General features: G+C 45.3%; 1 protein-coding gene across 10 annotated transcripts in view; it reads left to right on the forward strand.

Moving 5' to 3' along the window:
* The first annotated feature begins 1,073 nt into the window (after positions 1-1,073).
* MGA (MAX dimerization protein MGA) overlaps positions 1,074-20,573 on the forward strand; it is a 59,482-nt gene continuing 39,982 nt past the window's right edge. For 4 of the 10 annotated variants that reach the window (XM_077180181.1, XM_077180188.1, XM_077180187.1 and 1 more), the window contains exons 1-3: positions 1,074-1,330; positions 13,227-14,368; positions 19,585-20,515. In XM_077180181.1, coding sequence (XP_077036296.1) covers positions 13,305-14,368; positions 19,585-20,515 — 1,995 coding nt within the window. In that variant the 5' untranslated portion in view covers positions 1,074-1,330; positions 13,227-13,304. Of the gene's footprint in view, positions 1,331-2,349; positions 2,466-4,501; positions 4,522-8,554; positions 8,651-9,051; positions 10,394-13,226; positions 14,369-19,584; positions 20,516-20,573 lie in introns of those variants that run through there. The other 6 variants (XM_077180189.1, XM_077180190.1, XM_077180183.1 and 3 more) reach the window with 5 other exon arrangements.

Genomic DNA, 20,573 nt, shown 5'->3' on the forward strand with positions numbered 1-20,573 from the left:
GAAATATGAATCTTTGTCTAATGAGACACTTCCCTTTTTACCTCCCTCATGGACTCCCCAGCTATATTGTCACACATTCTCAGTAATGTCACAATGCCTGGGGGAATGCAGATTGCTGCAATGACTGAGCACCTATCGAGGCCAAGACCTCCAACACAGAAATTTCAGCCCAGGGCTACATATGGTGCTGTTTGCCACCAGCTTTTGTTTAAGTTTTAAATTAATTTCCATTACATGTGATCTGCCTTTACCTTAGTCAACTTGAAATTATTATTCAAGACTGCACGGGAGGCCTGACATTCCTCATTGATGCAGCTACAGTTGCCACACAATTCAGCCAACCTGCACACATCCATGTTGCTTAGAGCTCATGGGGGTTTATGTATTATTTTTTTTTTCAATCAACATTTGTTCCACGATTTCATTGTATACCAAATATAGATTTTCTGGATAAGAGTCTCCAGAATCACCTTTTGCCTAAACCACGCAGGGCTGTTATATTCAGAGGTGTTAGTGAATACGTCCCCTTGCTGACGGGCTTTTATTTAACTCTTTTGGCGCACACGTAGCTCCCGGTAACTCGGGGATTGGTGTGAGTGCAGTTCCGTGGGCGCTGCACAAACACTCCCGTCTCCGGGAGCCCTGCCGGGTCCGAGAGCCTTGTGCCAGCGGCAGCAGCGTCCACAGCGTGGGAAATCCTTCTGAACTCCAGCCGCGCTCCCTCGGCGCTCGCCAGAACATCGCACTCCGCAGCGCACGAGCCCCCCGTCCGTGATTTACAAATGCGGACGGCGGAGGAAAGACGAGGAGCCCCGGGAAGGCGCGGCAGTGCGGTGTCGCGGAAGGAGCGCGGCGGCGGGGCCGGGCCCGGCGTGCCCGTGGGAACGCGCTCGGGCTGCGGCTGCCCCTCGGGAAGGGCGCGCGCGCGGCGCGGCCACGGGAGGCGCTGCCGCGCGGCCCCACGCGCGAGCGGCGTGTTCTCCCTCGCGCACGGCCGGGGGAGGGGCGGGAAGGGCGTGGCCGGCGGCACTCTGGGAGCGGAAGTGCGTCGGCGGGCGGCTCCGGCCAATCGGCGGCGCGCCGCTGGCGGGGCGTCGCGAGGCAGCTGCTCCGCGCGGCCGCCGCCGGTCCCTGGTGCCCCCGGCCCTCCTCCCGCACGGCCGCGCTCCGGCACCGGCCTCGCGGGGCGGGAGAGAAGCCAGGGAAAGGGGCAGGGAACGTGCGCAGCGCACGTGATGGGTCGCGGCGGCCAATGAGGACGGCAGGAGGTCGCGCGTGGCGGGCGAGGGCCGCGTGGGCCGGGGCGTTGCCGGGCGGCGCGCGGAGCCAGGTAAGAGCTGGCGGCCCCCCCTCCCTCTCCTTGGAAGTTTTTCACTCGAGGTGGCGCGAGGCGTGCGCATGTCACGTGAGCGCGGCGGCCGCCCAATCACCCGCGCGCGCGCCGCCTGCCCGCGCGCTGCCACCGCGCCCGCGTTTGAGGCGAGGGGGTCGCGCGCGGGACGGGGACGGGACCGGCGGCCGCTCGCTCCCCTCGCGCGCCCCCGCGCCGCTCTGTCCAGGGTGCGAGCGGGCGGGACCCGGGGGCGCGGGCAATGGGTAGCGGCCGGCGGTCACCTGACCGGGGAGGGTTGTTTAAAGGGACCGAGCGGCATCCGGGCGCTCCAGCCGGGAAGGGTCGGGTCAGGTCGGGTGAGGCCCGGCCCTGAGCAGCTGCCGCTGCTCCCTAAGCCATCGCGCTCCCAGGGACCGGTCCCTGCTGGGGGCGTGGCCAGCGCCACCTATGAGACAGGGCTGGGTTGCTGGAGAGCCTTTCCCGGGAGGCGGCTCCGGTGCCCCCTGGGTGCCAGAGGCCGGCGGGCTGGGCGGGGCCGGAGCGGGGCCCCTCGGCCGGGGGCGGGGCGGCCCGCAGGCGGCGCGCGTGCGCCCCGGCACACCGCGGGGGGCGGCAGCGGGGTCGCTCGGGGCAGGCGCCGTTGGTGGCCCGGGTCCCGTCCCGTTTGGAGCTGCTCGCGCTGAGCTGAGGAGTTTGGAAGGCAGTCGAAGCGCGAAGGCGAGCTCAGCCAGGAGTAGCTAGGCACGAGGGCCAGCGGCTGTTTCGGCAACCCGGGGAGATGAGTGGTTTCCCAATATGTGGTTGGAGCATCTTGCCTGATTCATTAAGATGTCAAATCTTGCACAACAGTCACGCTGCCTTTCTCCCGACGTGAACTGTGTGAGGGCATGGGCCGTCTGTAGTCGCACTTCATGGGATGGGTTAGAGCCCCGAAGATTTGGAGTTGCTGTAGACTGAAAACCAAGGACGGTTTAAAGAAAAGGGGCAGGGTGAAGCTTTGATCTTGTCGCTTGCAGGTGTTCTGCGCGATGCAGCTGCAGCACCCTTTGAGTGCCCTCGGGCACAGTGCTTTGTGAATCTGTACTGAGAACTGGAAAGGGAAATTGATTCTGCTTGAAAAGTGTTCCCGTAGGTGAGCATTTTTGTACATCTTTTGGTAGGAAAAACCCCATATTTCTTAGGTTTGGTGGAGATGGGCAGCATTCATTCACTTCTGTATTTCATCTAACAGCAGATGATTGTTAACCTCACCCATTGCTGGCTCAATATTGGTGCAGACATTGTTGTGCCTGCCATGGGGGAAAACATGCAACTGGAGGAAACCACTTGTGAATAAACTTGGTTGCCTTCCAGAAAAAAAAAAAAAAAAGAAAAAAAAAGGAAATTTTAAATTTTTTTCTCTTTGACTGTAGGCCACTTCTTCATTTATACACAGATCCACTAGATGGTTTATTAAGTTTGTGGTTGTTTTTAAAACCTGGTTTCTTAAGAAATAGGAAGTCCAAAACATTTTCCTTACAAACACAATGGAATGGGTCTCTGGCTAGTGGAGTGAGAAAGAGCTCTTCTCTATGAGGAGGCTGTTGTCTGCTGTTTCATAGACAGCAGAGGATCTACAAAAACTACTCAGCCATGGCATGTGCACAAGGAGCAGTGTCATTAGCTGCAGCACCAGCAAGGCTTTCCTCTTGTCTTATTCTTCCATAACTAAGGATGTGTTGTGCTGTATTAGTTTGCTTTTTTGTTATTCTTTCTTAAGACTGGGTTACCTTAGAACAAAGAATCAAGTTTTGATGGTGGAGTTGCTCTTCTCTTTCCACACAAAGATGAAATGTGCTTTCACTGTTGGATTTTGGCTAGTTTTAGTACCTGGGATAAATCCTTTGTTGAACTGGATAAGGAAGAATGCAATGTGTGAGAAGGATGATGAAGGTGTGTCATCAGAAGAAAGCTCTTTTAATTTTTTTTTTTAAATCAAGCCCAAAACAGGCATTAAAGAAATGTGAACAGCATAAAAGAGAGAAAATGAAAGGTTTTATCTAGTTCCCACTCTACAACAAAAATGCATTCTTTGTTCCAATCACAATCTTCAGGAAAAGCCAATTTGGAGAATGACAAGACTATGACCCAGTTACTGTTAAACAAATACTTGTGATGCTGTGATTGGGCTGTTTTGCTAACTCTCATACAGTGCTTTCTGTTTATTTGGTGTGGTCTGCCTTACCACAGGTAAGTCAATAAACAATAATGAAGGTGGATATGAACCTGGAACATATTGCCAACAGTCTGGACTTTAATTAGTGTCACTTTCTTTTTCACCCTTACTTAAAAGGGGAATACAGATTCCTTGGCAGTTCTAACTTGCTGAGCCATTAGTGGCTCTGTAGCAATGAGTATTGCTATAAAGTAGCTGAATGAGTAGGATAGTCCTGAGCGCAGGTCTATTTGCCTCATTTTTTTTTCTTCTATGATGGGGACAAGATCCCCAGCTGAAGATACATATATGTGATAAATGTTCCTCATGATGGCCATAAAGGGACTGAAATTCATCAAAATGGTGTTATTCCTGCTGATTATGTCTGGTTTCTGCCAGTGTTGCATGGCAAAAAGCAAAGCATTGCTTTATTGTTTTATTTTGTGATTTTTGGTAGTTAGCATGTTAAAAAATACAGCATTCATTGAATGTATGAGTAATGGGCATATCACTGACTAGTGAAATATGGGAAGTAATGTAAAATACATTAACCTAAATATAACATGTTTTATACAGATAAAAAAGAGCATTTATTATTAGTTAACTTTGACTTTTTTCCCTGGCCTCTCACCAGTGGTTCATTCTTAACAGAAATCACAGAATCATTTAGGTTGGAAAAGACCTCTAAAATCATGGAATCCAACCTTTGACCCATGACCACCTGTCAACTAGACCATGGCACTGAGTGCCACATCCAGTTGGGTGCGTTTCCATTTTGCAGTCTTCATTGTTTGGGAAGTGTTTCCCAAAAGTTCTGGTAACTCTTGAGAAATGTAAAATACATTGTATGTTGCAGGATTAATGCTGTTTGTCATGGGGACTGGAAGTTCATGGGGAGCTGACTTCATGGGGAGCTGGAAGTTCAGACTCCATGGCATGGTATGGCTGTTGGAGAGGGGAAGCAGGAGTTTCTCTCTTTCCTCCACCCTCCTAGGTATGTGCCTTGTTCCTCCAAAAGCAGCTGCTGCTCTTGCAGGTGTGTAGCTCTCAGCTGATGAAAAGCTTTCTGAACTACCACCTATTCATCCTGCAATAGTCAGGGCTCTGAGTGTGATGTGGATTTGGTTTCAGTATAAAGCAAGGCTCTGGGCTGAAAGTTGGCAGTGCATAAGCTGTGTCAGACTTTTTGTGGGCATAAGTGCTTTCTGACTGCAGCTGTAGCATGTGTTTCTGCGTGTTTGCATCAGCAGGAAAGCTAAAAAATATTCTATAAATATCTGAAAAACATTTTTTTCCTGCAACAGTCCATTTCTTTCAGTATTTTCTTTTCTTTATCTCACTTTTGGTCTAGATTCTGACACCACTTCATCTTTTAACATCTTGGCACTGAATTATATTTCTTCACTAAAGCTAAGAAAATAATTTAAGCCTGGTTTCCTGTCAAAAATAACATTAGGTAAACTTTTCCTAAAGTAAATTTGGCCTGGTTCTGCTGCTTAAGGAGAGAAGTCTGGAGCTGACACAGGTGCTGCTAATTATTAGAGACATCTGTGTACAGCTAACATTATGCTCTGGGAGACTGCTACTGAAGGAGAAGGAGTTGGAGGCCAGTGGGGCTAGTTATGGCATAGAAAATGAGACTAGATACCGTTCTACATGCAGTTTAGAGTTTATGTTGGATTAACAGAATTTCCTGTGGGTTGCTACTGTTAATCCTTCTCCAAAGTGGCAAAACATTATCTAAAGAAGGAATGTTTTTTGTATTTTAACTCTTCTACTATGCACATTACTCAACACTTCTGGTTGTAACATCACTACGTTTTCAGCTCTTTAAATGCTTGTGGATTTTGGTTTGTTGGTTGGTTTTTGCCTTTTTTTTTTTTTAATGTCCAAAACGTGGGATTTTTGAGCCCAGTCAGGGCTGTCTGGTTGTTGTTAGTGGTAAACTTTAGACTGCTGCTGTGGGTGTGTTACACTGGCACAGCTGGTTTTGATAGCTGTTGTTTCCAGGCTGTGAGTGTAGTTTCAGCTAGTGCTTGTTTTTAGCAAGTGAATTTAAGAGCTGAAAGGCTCCTTTATGCTCCTGTAGTAGTGTCTTTCTGTGCTGTGTGACAGAAATGACCTGTCATGTATCTACTTGTATTCAGGAGATTGCTAACAAAAAATGTAATCGACACCTCTTGAGCGTTTTTCACAAGTTGGCAGCTGTTCTGTTTTGCCTAACTATGTATAGTTACATGTGTATATACTCTACCTTGTTCTCCCACATAAACATCTGTAGCGAAGCCTGGGACTTGTGACCCTTCAATTCCTGCTTCGTTACTGAATCTTTACCACGGGTTAAATGTAAGAATGGGTGAAGAACAGTTTGATGCTGCAGCTCCAGCGCTTAACGGTTTCTTATTACTTGTAGCAGGTAGGCTTGAATGGACACTTTATAGCACCATGTGGGCGTTACTGAAAACAGGAATGTGATTTAGAGGATGCTGAAATGCAGCTTGTAAAGACTCTAGTTCTTACCTTCAAGAGAATATGTCTGCGAAGCATTTGGGGGAAGAGTGTACGTCTTGGTAGTGAACCTAAAGATTTCAAATACCTTATACTAGCCAGTAATGGGATGGTTGTAACTCCCTCTGATCAGGGTTTCAGTAGGTGCAGGCCAGTTCAATTCTGTGCTGCCAATTCATGTTTATCACAAACAAGTCCTTAAAACGGATGTTCACAGTGATCTAAACAAGATGATATTCTTTAGTGCAGCACTGCTGTTTCTTGTTAGCTTTAAGCTGCTTAGAACTGGGTTACTTAAGCTGGTGGGAGTCTGTAGTACTGCTGTGATTTTTACTGATTAATCTGTTCTCTTGATAAACCAGGGGTTCAATTTTGGTGCAGGCAAGCATTTCTACTCGCCTTAGGTAAAATTGTAGCAAAATCTCTGGCAATGTCAACAGTCTCTGGTTTGTTTCTTTTATCATGACTGGAACATGTGGCTTTTGGGCCATGAACGTGGGGTACTGTCTGCTCTTGAGTTCTATGTCTGTTCTCAGTTGTACAAATTACTCTCTTGCTGAAAAAAACCCCACTTATTTGTGTATTGTCATTGTTCAGAAGCAAACTGGTTAATACAAAATAGCATGTCTATCCTGTGTCCCTAAAACTCGATGACTGCTCCACAGAATATGTGATGACTGTAGGTATAAAATTATCCCTGAAATAGGTGTAATTATTTCTGACTAGATTTGTTACAGGAAAAATACTATGCTGGATCCAACACCTTGAGGCTGTTGCAGCTCCATGCCCCAAATATGACCAGTAATAAGGCTGAAAATATATTGCTGGTAGCTACAAGCCCATAGAGCAAACGCACACATGACATTTACATGTAAACATGACCGGCCACACCAATCAGGCAGACACACACATAGAGGAGCACAGCAGAGACAGCCATATCCTGCTCCCTTCCCTGTCTGAGCAGGAGGAGGTCATACACATACACGCATATATATATGTGTGTGTGTATATATATATATATTTATATGTATGGTAGAGACCCTTCAGCAGCAGAGTTTAGACACTGTTGGTTCCTGAATCCCAGTCTCCCTGGTTGCTGGCCTGTGGACACAGCAGCTCCAGCCCACAATGCTGTTCCCGGTCCTCGCTGTGTCTCAGGTGGCTGAGACTGCCCTGCTTACGTGGTGGCCAACACCCTACCCATTAGAGACAGAGGTGTGCATCCATGTACAGAGCTGGTGGCATTCCTCTGGGCCTCCATACCAGACCCACCTGTGTTAATGTTTTGATGCATGTTTGTCAAGTCTCTTAAAAATCTATTTTCTTTAGTTCTGTGCTTCTGAGATAATTTTCTATAGCATACACTTATGCTGCCAAGAAATTTCTAAAGGGTGCTGACCTTTTGTAATGCTGCTGCTCTTCTGCCCATTTTCAAATAAGACAAGATTGAGGGTGACAGATTGAGGAGCAGTCCTGACAAAGTTATAGTTTGTGGTAGGCAACGGTCAGTGCAAAATTTGGGAGTATGGGTGAGCCTGGACCTTGGTGTCGCCCTGATGTCTTTGCCTTCTAGCACCATGTGTAAGTCGTTGTTGTTTCATAGTAGACACAGTGTTGTAAAATAAATAACCTTAATGGAAAAAGGGATGGGATGGGAGGCTTCATGGAGGTGTTTTTGCCCGCAGCCGTGATGCATGTTGGTGTGAATTCCCTTAACGTTCAGAACTGTGTTTTAGTGGGCTTATTGTCAGAAGTGCCTGATTTATAACATGTAATTAATTCTCTTGGTGTCTGTGAAGGCCTACCAGGCTGGGCATGGGGCGGCAGCTGCGCGGCGCCGTTCTGCAGGCGGGGAGCTCTGTCGAGGCCGTGCCAGGGCTGGGCTTGAGCCCGGGCTCTCTGTTTGTCAGCGCCTCGGTAACATCGCCCATGGCCCGGCTCAGGAGGCGCGGTGTGACGGGTCTGTGTCTGCCCTCCCACAGGCACCGCAGCTGCCGTGGTCAGAGTCTGAGCCGCGCTTTGGCCGGTCAGCGAGAACTTGCTGAGACGATGGAAATAGAGCTGACTGCGTTGCTTGCTCAGCTGAGGGTTTCCGCGGGATGTGGCCGGTTCCTGCCGGCGGCAGCGCTGCCAACTGTGGAGAGGCGCGGTGCGCGTTGCCGGCGCAGGGAGCGGTGCTCCTTTCCCGGAGGAGGCGGCCGCTGCACTGGGCACGGGGATGGCGGGGCGGCGCCGCCCCGCTCGGCCCGCCGGGGGGCGCCGTGCGCCGCGAGCCTCGCGCGCACTCCTGGCGCGGAGAGAGGCGGAGCCGCGCGACCGGAGCCCCGGGGCTTTCGACGGCCGCCGGTGCGCGAGCGATGCGCGAGCGCGCCCGTTCGAGAAGCTTCTCCGCGCGCGCGGCGCTGCGCGGGCCGGACCGGGCCGGGCACCGGGCCCTGCGCTCGGCGCGGGCACGTGACGGGCAGGCGGGAGGGAGGGGGATGCTGGCCTGATGTGCGCATGCGCGCGCTGCGGCGCCATGACGTCAGCACGGTGCGCACGCACGTTGTCCCCAGCTGGCGGACACACGGTCCGCGTGAGAAAGGAAGCGGGAGGCCGCGCGCGCTTCGCGCACGGTAACGACCTGGGAGCGGGGCCGCGCCGGGAGCAGCGGCCGCGTCGCGCGCGACCCCCGCGCGCCTCTGCGCGCGCCCTCCGCCCGCCGCCCGAACTGCGAAAATTGACACCAGGCGCGGGCACGAGGCGGCCGGGCCCGGGCCCGTCGGCCGCGCCCCGGCGGCCACGCGAGGCGCCGCTGCGCGCGGACCGCCTCGGGAGCGCCGGTGGCGCGCGCCCCGCCGGGCAGAGCCGCGCCGGGTCCCGGCAAAGAGCGGCGCGGTTTTCCCACGTGCGCTCGTTCAGCTGCCCTCAGCCAGCTGGCGCGGGCGGTCGTTCCGGCCCCCGCTGCTCCTGGGTGGCTGCCGCTCCCCGTCCCGAGGCTTCTGGCTGGGGTCCGTTCGGCGCGGCCGGGGAGGGCAGCGGGGTCGGGCGGGGGAGGAGGGCGTTCAAAGCGACAGGTGCTGCGCTCGGCCCGCAGCCGTGACGCCACCTGCCCGGGGCGGGGCCCCCGTCTCTCGCCGCCGTTCCCGGGGCGGCCCCTCCTGGTGCCCGCTCGGTCGTTCGGTGTTGAACGGCGGCGCGGCGCGTGGGGTGTCCGCTGCCATTGGGCGCGCGCCGTGGGGCTCCCGGCGGCAGCGCGCGGCGGGTGGAGGCGGGCGGGGCAGCCCCGGGGCTCGCGCGCCGCCGTCGCTCCCCTTCCCACGGCGCTTCCCGGGCCCGCCCGCCCCGGAGCGCCGTGCGCGGAGCCGCGTCCCGGTCGGCGCGTGGGGAATTGGGTTGGTTTATTTATATGAGAAGGACGCTTTGCATCTGATTGTCATACTGCTTTTGGCGGGTCGTAGTGCGACTTGTGAGTGGTTTTGGCCGCTGCGCCCTGCGTGGACGCTGCTTCTCAATTACAAGGTCTCTGTGTAGAGAGGGGAAATCTCTGACGCTGTTCAGAACGTCAGCTTCCACAAATACACGTGTTTCCCCTGAAATATTGCATTAGAGTCTATGTGCTATAATAAAACAGGCTCCTGTGTGTCACCAAATGTAATAAAATATATTAAATTGTTTTCTGGTAACAGACTGTGTTAGCGCTGAAATAACGTAGATTTTGATTACACTAATTGCCCTTAATCACATTTTAGCCACGCACGTTTTAGACTTGACTGTGCGTGGTGCTTGTGGTAGAAATAGCTACTGCAGTACAACATAAGAACTTTGAGCGTTGGAGAACAGAAACTGTTACTCTGTAGGTCTTTATATGCATAGAACTTCTGCTGAATGCATGGTTGTTGAGCTTTTTTTTGTTATGTGTGTTTCTGGTCTGTCTTTAGTAAGATAATTTAGTCAAATAAAATTAAAGGTTTCAAGTAAATGTAAAGCTACTGACATTATGCATACGTTAAACCAGATCTGAAACCCCTTTGATGGTGTGTTTCCTTTATGAGCAAATACAGTTTTGGTGCATACTGCACAGCATTAGTGTGAACTCACTTTCCAACTGTATGTTTACTATACATATAAATATGTTATATGTGTACATGCAAAGTAAGTTGGTGGAAAATCATCTAGAACTTATGTGGTTCCTTTTTCACCACTCTGTGTATCTGAGGTTTATTTCTATTCTGTTCTTATAGGTGAATATGAAAGCGCTCGTGTCTTGGGGATAACCTTTTGTGTTGCTGGGACTTGAGGTGTAATCTACTGAAAAAGCAGAGCAATATACTTGAATTCATTTTGTATCCTGGACTCTGTTAAGGAGTCCTCAGTGGGTAGGTGGTTATGGGTATGTTTGTGGGGAAGGATTTCCTCTGCAAAATTAAACTGAAAACCAGACCTTGTAAATTCATGGGTATCAAAATCTGTGCAGAACAGTTTTGGTTTATTTCCTCCAATTTAAGTTTTACATTAAGTTTTAAAGTGTGATGTGTAAGGGGTAAAAATGGATCTCTCATATTTCCTAGCTGTTAAGAACATTTATCATATGAATGATAAATGGGGTATAAATTGTCTGAGCTTTGAGGTCATTTGTCACATGCGTGTGACAGCTTGTTGGCACAGAGGGGTTTTTCCTCCTACAGTACCCCAGTCCTAACAAAATAAAGATGTCTTATTAAATATCCAGTTCACTTAAAACTTGTGAATTAGGAATTAATTCTCTTGAAAGAGATGGTTGTTTTCCACCCCATAGGATTATAGAACAGTTTTGGTTGGAAGGGACCTTAAGGGACACCTAGATCCAGCCTTCCTGTCATGGACAGGGACACCTTCGGCTAGACCAGGTTGCTAAAAGCCCCATCTCCATCCTTGTGTTGAACTCTTGCAGTGTTGAGGCATCCAAAGTTTCTCTGGATAACCTGTTGCAGTGCCTAACCACCCTTGTAGTAAAGAATTTATTTCTAATATCCAATCTAAATTTCTGTCTTTCATTTTGAAGCCATTTCCCCCTTTTCTGTCACTGCCTTAGTGAAAGTCACTCTCCAGATTTGTTGTAGGTCACCTTTAGGTACTGAAAGGCTGCAATTATTATTTCTCCCTAGAGCCTCTTCCAGGCTGAACAACCCAAACTCCCTCAGCCTTTCTTCACAGGAGAGGTGTTCTGTCCTTCTCAACATCTTTGTGCCCCTTCTCTAGATTTGCTCCAAGAGGTCTGTGTCCTTCCTGTGCTGGAGACTCCAGAGCTGGATTCAGCACTCCAGGTGGGGTCTCAGCAGAGCAGTGGGGCAAAATCCCATCCCTTGCCCTGCTGGCCATGCTGCTTTGGATACAACTATGCAACTGGTCCTTCTCAGCAGCACTAGTCAATTTCTCCATCCCCCCAGCCTGTGATTGATACTGGGGGTTGCCCCATGTCAGGTCTATCACCTTGCACTTGGACTTGTCACATCTCTTATCAAGCTTGTCCAGGTCCATTTCGACATTCAGTCATGTTAGCTTCATTTACCTTGCCAGTATGGACCCATGAGGGACACCACTTGTTGTGAATGTCCCCTGGGACTCAGAGCTGTTGATCATTACCCTCTGGATGGGACCATTGTACCAGTTTCTTATCCACGGAATAGACCACCCATCAGATCCATTTCTCTCCAGTTTAGAGAGGAGGACTTTGAGGGGGACTTTTTCAAAGGCTTTATGGAAGTCCAGATAGACAACATCAGTAACTCTTCCACTGTCCATCAATGCAGTCACTGTTTTAGAAAGCCACTGGGTTGGTCAAGCAGGACTTGTTCTTGGTGGAACTGTGCTGGCAAATCACATTTGTCCTCCATGCACCTTAACATCACTTCTAAGAGGATCTGTTCCATGATCTTCCCAGCCACAGACATGAGGTTGACAGATCAGTAGTTCCCAGAATACTTCTATCTACCCTTTTTTAAAAAATGGGTGCAGCATTTCCCTTTTCCAGTCACCTGGGACTTCACCTGACTGCCACGACTTCTTGAATATTAAGGAAGGTGGCTTGGCACATCTGCCAGTTCCCTCAGGACTCTGGGATGCATCTCAGCTTCTCATAGTGGTTATTAAGTCTGGTTTCCAGCTCCCATCAACTACATATTTGATGAAAGAATCAATCATTTTTTGTCCATGTTGTATTCCTCTTACAATAAGGATCAAAATACAAACATCTGGATGTGGAAATAGGATTTTTTGTGTTACCAGAAGTGCATGTTTTAAATTTTCACATAGAAAAATATACAGGCTATTTGAAAAATGAACTAGTGTATGATCTTTTGTTACAGTGTTGACATAATTCTTAACCTGGGAGGTAGACACACAGAAGTGGAGTTGTGTATATACAGCTAAGAGTAACTTCTTTAGTTCCCTAAACAGTGATTATGCTAATCATAACAGTACAAATGTTTTCTTGTTTGATTTAAATTATTTCCATAATTGAGAAGATAAAGGAAGCTAAGGCTGCCCAGTGCTTCACATTCATCCATTTAATCTTAGCTGCATGGTCTTTTGGGGGTTAGTTTGTGTTTTTTTCCAGAGTTTATCCATTTGAAGTATTTTGTCCCTTCTTTCTCTCTCTGCCCTTGACAGACAGTTAGAAATTGCTGGAGAGTGTAAGCAAAGAAATTCCAAACACACAAACTTCAACAATTTCAATAAAGAAATCAGGAGAAAATGTTTTTAACATTTCTTTTTTCTTTCCTCCTTTACATTTTTGACAAGTTGTAGACCTCAGGGAACTCTTTCTTTCTTTCTGACAAGACCTTTATCTTTGTGTCAAAAATGTGCCATTTGCTCTTCTGAAAACTTTTGCATGTTCTGCCTAATGTTGTTAAGTGAATGATCTGCAGACTAGAGGGAGCGTCTGAACAAAGTGCTTAGAAATACCAAGCAAAGCAAGGAGTTCTGTTGGGGCAAACTCTGTATGAAAAAGCAATTTAAAGGTGTCATAGCCCCCATGTCTATAAGGTCAGAATTGTATACACACATGCAACCTTGATTTGTTGCACCCTGATTGTGCTCTGTTTTATAGTACTGCTTATCTTTTAAGTTTTTAATGTGGAGAGCTATTGCAAAAAGGATGTCTCATGCTACTTAATTACTTTCTTAGACTGTATTGGAATAATTTTAACTGTTTTCCGTTTCTTCCAGAATGGTGATCACACATAGAAGATTATCAGAACTCTGTAGAATTTGCATTTGGTTTGAGAGCTTGTGAAAGTGCTCATCATGGAGAAACAGCAGATTGTCTTGGCTAGCCGGGATGGTGGGACTGTGTCTGGTGCAGCGCCTGCTTTCTTTGTCATCTTGAAACAACAGCAGGGAAATGGAAAAGCTGACCAAGGAATCCTAGTAGCAAACAGTGATGCTTGTGCTCTCGCCAGCAGTGTATCCATTCCAGTCAAACCCAGAGTCAAGACCTGCCTCCCAGCTGACTGTGTCTCAGGGGGCATCACTGTCACCCTAGATAACAACAGCATGTGGAATGAATTCTACCATCGCAACACAGAGATGATTCTGACGAAGCAGGGGAGGCGGATGTTCCCGTACTGCCGATACTGGATCACAGGGCTGAATTCCAGTCAGAAGTACATTCTAGTCATGGACATATCCCCAGTGGACAACCACCGATACAAATGGAATGGCCGTTGGTGGGAGCCCAGTGGGAGGGCAGAACCACATGTTCTAGGACGAGTGTTTATTCATCCAGAATCCCCTTCCACTGGCCAGTTCTGGATGCACCAGCCAGTATCCTTCTACAAACTTAAACTCACCAACAATACCCTGGACCAGGAGGGTCACATAATCCTGCATTCTATGCACCGATATCTGCCGCGACTTCACCTGGTGCCTGCAAACAAAGCCACAGAAGTCATTCAGCTTAACGGCCCTGATGTCCATACGTTTACCTTCCCACAGACAGAGTTCTTCGCAGTTACAGCCTACCAGAACATCCAGATTACCCAGCTGAAAATAGATTACAATCCTTTCGCTAAAGGCTTCAGAGATGATGGGCTGAATAGTCGGCCTCAGCGTGATGTGAAACAGAACAACAACTTAGAATTGGAAGGAGGTGGTGTTTTTAGCACTCCTAGCATTTGTGGTCGCCCTGCTGAAGTTGATGCATTAGGTGTGCATCAGAGAAGTTTAGATTCTTCATTCATTAGTCAAAATCCATCAGACACTGAGCTGGATAAAGAGTCCTTTAATGCCGAAGGAGACTTCTTGGGTCTCCTGGACAGTGACCTGCCTTCAGGTGTTATGCCAAAGCTAAAACAAGAAGTCTCTGAAAGGTGGGTTAACACTGCGTTTTTAGTACAACTGCTGGTTAAGTGGGATGTTTTGTAAATAAATAACAGGATGCTCAGTGTAGAGGTTTGCTGCTAAAGGTTGCATGACCTGAAATGGCAGAACAGTTAATATTACTAAAAACTTTTCTTTCCTCAGTCATAGTATCAGTCTTGACTTTCTAAGGTGTCTGGGGAATGCAAGAGTTCAGTATTATTTTCTGTGTTGCTTTAGTTCCCATTGTTGAGAAGCATTGAGGGTTTTCACTTAACCCTCTTAGCATTTTAGAAGGCTAAATTAATTTTTTCAGAGTTTTAGGTAGAGGTATTGCAGTCATTAAAACTGCTTTTGCTTTTAGGGTTGCTCACCACATTGACATGCTGTCTATCTATAGCTTCAGTTTTCATCAGTGAAAATAATGGTGTGTGGGTATTTAGGTTGCATATGTGTAGGGATTGCTGCAAGGCAGTTGTAATTGGCAGCAAGCCACTGTTTTGTCAATAACCACTGCTTGGTGTGAATTCTTTTATTCTACAAAGAAGTGTGAGGTAGCCTGCCTGTTGGTAGTCAGTTGCCTCATATTTGCTCTGAGGTAAGGGAAGTACTTCAGAACAACTTGGTTTTTCTAAAGCAAGCCTGGCAAAACTATTATTTTACTGCACTTTTACTTAGTTTTGAAAATCCAAGCAATAGCATGGAGCAGGCTTAGTGAATAGTTAATGTCCATGTAGAGATACTTTGAATGATAAGAAATTATTTTAAAAAACATAGAGGTTTCTTTTCTGCCATGTTGGTTCATGTCAGTTTGTTAATAACAGGCTTAATCTGCCAAAGATTTAGTGACTAAAGCAACCTTTGTAGACCAGTACACAAGAAAATTATTTACCTGCAGGATATCAGGATGATATTAATAGTGAAATTAGAGGTCAGTTCTTACTGGAGAAAAGTTATATTTATGATGTAGTTATACAAAGGCTGTATTGCTGTACAACTGTATTATACAAAGACTATATTACTATACAACTGCAGTGAGTTTTAGAGAGGACAGATGTTTCCTCTGTTTTTTTTTTTTTGTCTTGCAAGAAGGATCTCTTTGCCTTTTGAGTAACTGAAAAACTTCAAATTACGGAGTTATTCATACTTTGACACTTTATTGAATTTATTTGTAGTAATTCTTAGGAGTTTGGAGATTTAGAGTGCCCAAACCTTTCTGTTGACGTATTTTCATGTGTCAGTCTGTTAAAAAAAAGATCTTCTGGACTTACTTTATTCTCAAAAAATGCTGTTCTATCCCGACTAAAATCTGAAAATACACTGATTACAGAAAAGATGGGCTTTTTTTAGTTCTTAAGAGCATAGAGAAAAGTTTAGATAACTTTGCATGTTAGAAGTAACACTCAGAAAATAATTATTGACAGTTTTATTTTGCTTTCATAATGATATTCATTTGCCTGGAGAGGGTCATTGAAGCAGATTTAGTTGAGAACTGTTTATTCCAAGGAATAAAAGATGTTTTAAGGACTCAGGGACCTTCCTTCAAAACAGGTGATGCACAGTGACAGATTTAATTTTTTTCAATCCAGAGCACATTAGATTCCTTCTCTGGTTTTGCCTCCAAGGTAACTGATCTCTGAAATATGCTAAAATCTGTGCAGTCTGGAAAACACTGCAAAGTTTTTGTTGTCTGGCTTGGAAGCATCTGTCATTGATGAATAAATGTTACCACTGTCCTAGAACTACTTTCAGGCATTGGCCAGCTTTTTGTTATGTTTTTGTAATCTGTGTGAAAAAGTAAAATTCTTTACTTGGAAAGAGAAAATTGATCTTATCCAAGAAATGGCAAAACTATAAAGGCTGGAGTTTTTCAGAACATTGGTTCTCCTGTTTTATTCTGACCTGTTCACAGTGTTTTCATGCCATATAATTGAGTTTAGAAGTATGTCAGCTTCCAAGGACAGCACTGAGAGTGTGACATTTTTCTTAATGAAACCAAACACAATAATATTTACAAATCAATGAAGGCTGGGAAGTTGCGGGTTTTTTGTTTATTTGTTTGGGGTTTTTTGTTGTGTTGTATTTTTGGGGGGCATTTGGTGGTTTTTTTGTTTGTTTGGTTTGGGGTTTTTTTTGGTTTTTTTTTTTGTTTTTGTGGTGGGCAAACTCTTAGTAGGTAGTACTTGATAGGCACTATCTTGCTTTTAGGCAGGGTAGTGATTTCTGCTGAGCTTAGATTTGAGAAGCAAGTTGGGAACTGCTACCTCTCAGACAATCCTCAAAAGAAGTGGAGTTCCTAGTGCTGTTGAGGGTGATACTTCCCACCCATACTCAATTCTTCTGACATTTTAATAATAGAACCATGTAAAAGCTTGCATATATACCTAGGAGTAATTTTAATCCTGAGTTATTAGAGGACTTCAGAAATAAAGGACTGTTTTCTTTTGCAAGGTACTATGTGGGTTTTTTCCTTCTGCTTCTGTGGCCTGATAGTATGTTTAGTTTAAATAGGTGTGTTGTAAAGAAAAAAAGTGTTTGGGTTGTGGATACTTCAGTAGAAATGCTTATCCCTGGATGTACTTAGATGTTTAGGCCATGGAACAAACAAACTTTACTTAAGACTTACAGGCTTATGTACTCCTCCTCCTTTCCAAGATCTATTGAATTTCCTTCTTCAAAAATAAAAAATCTGTGGGATTTTTAATGCTCCATTAGTCTTGTTCTAATTTAGTTGTCTTGTGTTTAGTCTTGATAGTTTGAGTATTTTTCCTTTCTTGCCTTTCTTTTGGGGGAAAAAGGCAAGTGATTATCCTTCAAACCTCTGCCATAGATTGCTAGATTAATTCCACAAGAAATCAGATTCCCCTTCCAACTTCTTCCCAGTGTAATTTAAAATGATATGCCAAAAAAAAAAAAAAGTATTTTAGTACTTTTCAAAAAATGAGCAGCTTAGTGATTTTTAATCTGGAAAAAGCCCATAAGGCAGTCTGTCTGCTTTTGTTGTTATATTGCAAGAGTGCCAAATACATTACTTGGGCTATAAGAAAGTTGGTTTAAATATGCACTGTTCCATACCAGGTAAAGAAAGAGCTAGTTAAGACACTATTTCACCATTTTTACCTGATCTTAGATTGAAGATTTTGAGAGGACAACCTGCCTTGATTCATCTTCCCATAATTAGAGGAAGAGAAGTTTCTGTGACTACTTAGGTTGCATGTAACTTCAGAAACTAAGGCCAGATGAAATTGGTTCAGTGCTTGAAAGCCACTTTTTTATTCTTTGAGGAGTTGGTTATTGCATCAAAATTTTAAAACAGGATTTTGTGCAAATGCTTTATCTTCTTGTGCATATACATGCACGGGTCATACCTCACTCTTGTCACCACCTGGCTTATGGTTGCATTATCCGGAATAAAACAATATTTGGGTCTTGAAGTTTCAGTTTTACAGCAGGGCTTTTTAGTTCCAGATATCAAATAGAAATCCTGGCCTGCAAGTTTGTTAGGGCTTTTTGCCTCTTGATTTTCAAGAATTCTAAAATAGCAGAGCAGATGAGTCTTAATAATATTAATTTTAGTTGTGGATGAGCTTTGCTGAATCAACCTCTTAGTTTAGTATTGTGGCAGGATTTTCAGCTGCCAGTAATTTACAAGTAATCTGTCTTTTCATTTCTTTCACAGTAACTCACTGACCCAGAAAGGCTTTTTAATCTTACATTTCACATTATTAATTACATGAAAGTTAGGAAATTTCTAATAGGAAGCTCATTGTCCGGAGAAAACAGTAGACAAAACAGGACTGGTATTCCAGTCTCCTGCTGCCTGCTGTTCCCTCAGGAGTCATGTTTGTGCTTTAAGCTTAATAATGGTTACTTAGTGTCCTTATGAGTTGCAACAAATTTTCTAGGTAGCTTCGCTTTAGAATTTTATATGTAAATATATACATTTGTATCTTGACTGCCAGCTTCCTGTTTTAATACTGCAGTGTTTCTCCATAAAGGGAATACTCCCAGCTCTGTGTTGTGATTCTTGTGTGTTCCAGCTCTTCTCCCTGAAGTATGTTCTCAGTCTACACAAGAAGGAAGCAGCTTCTTCCTCCACTTCTCTTTCCCTTTCTCAGTCCCACATGTGGGTTCTCAGCCCAACTGGGCTTAGCACTTCTTTAAAGGGATAGGGATGGATAATGTTAATGATAAAATAGGCACACATACATATATACTTCCAGTATATATAAAGCAATATTTACTCTCTATATAATATATTAGTACTGCAATTGCATTAAATTTTACTTGAAATTGTTGTCATTAACAAATAATTTTACTTTTAATAACATTTTAATAACACAAAGTTGACAATAATAATTTAATATAATTAAATTATATATAGTGTATCATATAAGTATAAAGGTATTATTTGAATACTATGTGATACATTGAGTAAATAAATTCTGACCTTTTTTTTCTGAGTTTTATTCTGGATATGAGTTTCTGGCTTCATACGTTAGTGTTTTTTTCTTATGACAAGGAGCCAGGTTCTGATACACTAAAGAAGACTGGTGACTGTAGTTCTTCTAGATCTGTCTGGCCCTCAAAGAAGCCCATTATGAGCTGCCTGTACTCTTAGTCTTCAGTATCTAATGCATGGTATTTTGAATTCTGGTTAAGTTAGGATTCAGACTTAGTGGAAAATGCAGCAGAATTCAGTAGGATATTAGTATTCTGTAAGTGTTCAAACAACAGTTGAATTTAGGAATTGTCTGCATATGGCTTCAGGGTGCATTAACTAAAATTTTGGTGCTTTAAGGGCTCACTTGGCTTCTTACTTGCAAGCATAATGGCTTTAGTAGTGTCTTAATGAGATACACAGCAAACTAAGGCTGCTTCTGAGCATTTCAAATATGACAGCTTAGCATGAGTTCATGTTGAGTAAAAGAGGAAAAAGGGCAAATGTCACCCTGATATTAGTAGGGAAGGAAGTTGTGCTGCTGCCTTCAGATAAGAAGTTGGATTGTTCTTAATAATGGCCATTTCTTGGGGTTTCTTGAGTACTTCTAAAAATGTAAGCTTGAAAATGACAGCTTATTTAGCAGACTTTTTTCTGGGAGCATTTTAGAGGCTTTTTACAATATAACCAAGAACTGTGGGAGATGGCGCAGTTTTGGTAAAGGAGATTTGATAAAATAAAAATCTTACATTGTATTTTGGTTTTGTCCCTTCTCTCCCACCCCAGTCCCATTGCTAGCAGTTATGAGAGCAATTCCCGTGTGGCATCTCCATTGGACCCGAATGGACAATTTAATGTAGTCATTAAAGAGGAGCCAGTAGATGACTATGACTACGAGTCAAATATTTGCACACAAGGAATAACTGTGAAACAGGAAGACACAGATGAAGAAACTGATGAATATTCCAACACTGATGATGATGATCCTGTTGTACAAAAACACCTAATGAGACGCCGTGAAACAGATGGAACTGATGGAGAGTTCACATCTAGGAAGCGTATGCTAACCAGTCCTTCAGGTGTTGCCAAAGCAAAAATGTTAAAACTGGATAGTGGTAAGATGCCTGTGGTCTATTTGGAGCCTTGTACAGTCACGAAGAGCACAGTGAAGATATCTGAGCTGCCTCAGACCATGCTTTCCTCTTGCAAGAAGGATAAATCCCCTTTGGGTGCGATCCTGGATTCCTTGCCCGTGTGTTTTGAAAATCACAAAGACTCTTGCTCAGGCACAGTCACTGGGCCTGAGGAGTTAGTTATGAAGAAAGAATCTCCTGGGAGTAAAATGTCACAGAAATACTGTTCAATCAGAGAGGCCCAGTGGGCTCTATCCAAATTACCTAATTTTAATCTCAGGGGCTCAGTAAGTTGTGATTTTCCAGATAAAGAGATTGGTGGCAGAAAAAGGCCTGGCATACTGAAGAACCCTATGTCCCTCAAAGGCTCTGGTAACAATCAAAGCACTCTATCATCAGCTACAAATAAAAGAGGAAGGCCCCGGAAACTGAAAATTTCCAAGGCTGGTCGACCACCTAAAGGTATAGGGAAAAATGTAGTAGCCAGCAAGAACACTTCTCTGGGGCCTGTGAATATCCTTCCAGATGTTAAACCAGACCTTGAAGATGTTGATGGTGTTCTTTTTGTGTCCTTTGCATCAAAGGTAAAACCTCATTGTTGTGGAGTAAAATTCAAAAATTTGTTGTTCAGTTGTAAAGCCT

Source organism: Agelaius phoeniceus, chromosome 6 (genome assembly GCF_051311805.1).
Source record: "Agelaius phoeniceus isolate bAgePho1 chromosome 6, bAgePho1.hap1, whole genome shotgun sequence".
In the NCBI taxonomy this organism is placed as follows: domain Eukaryota; kingdom Metazoa; phylum Chordata; class Aves; order Passeriformes; family Icteridae; genus Agelaius; species Agelaius phoeniceus.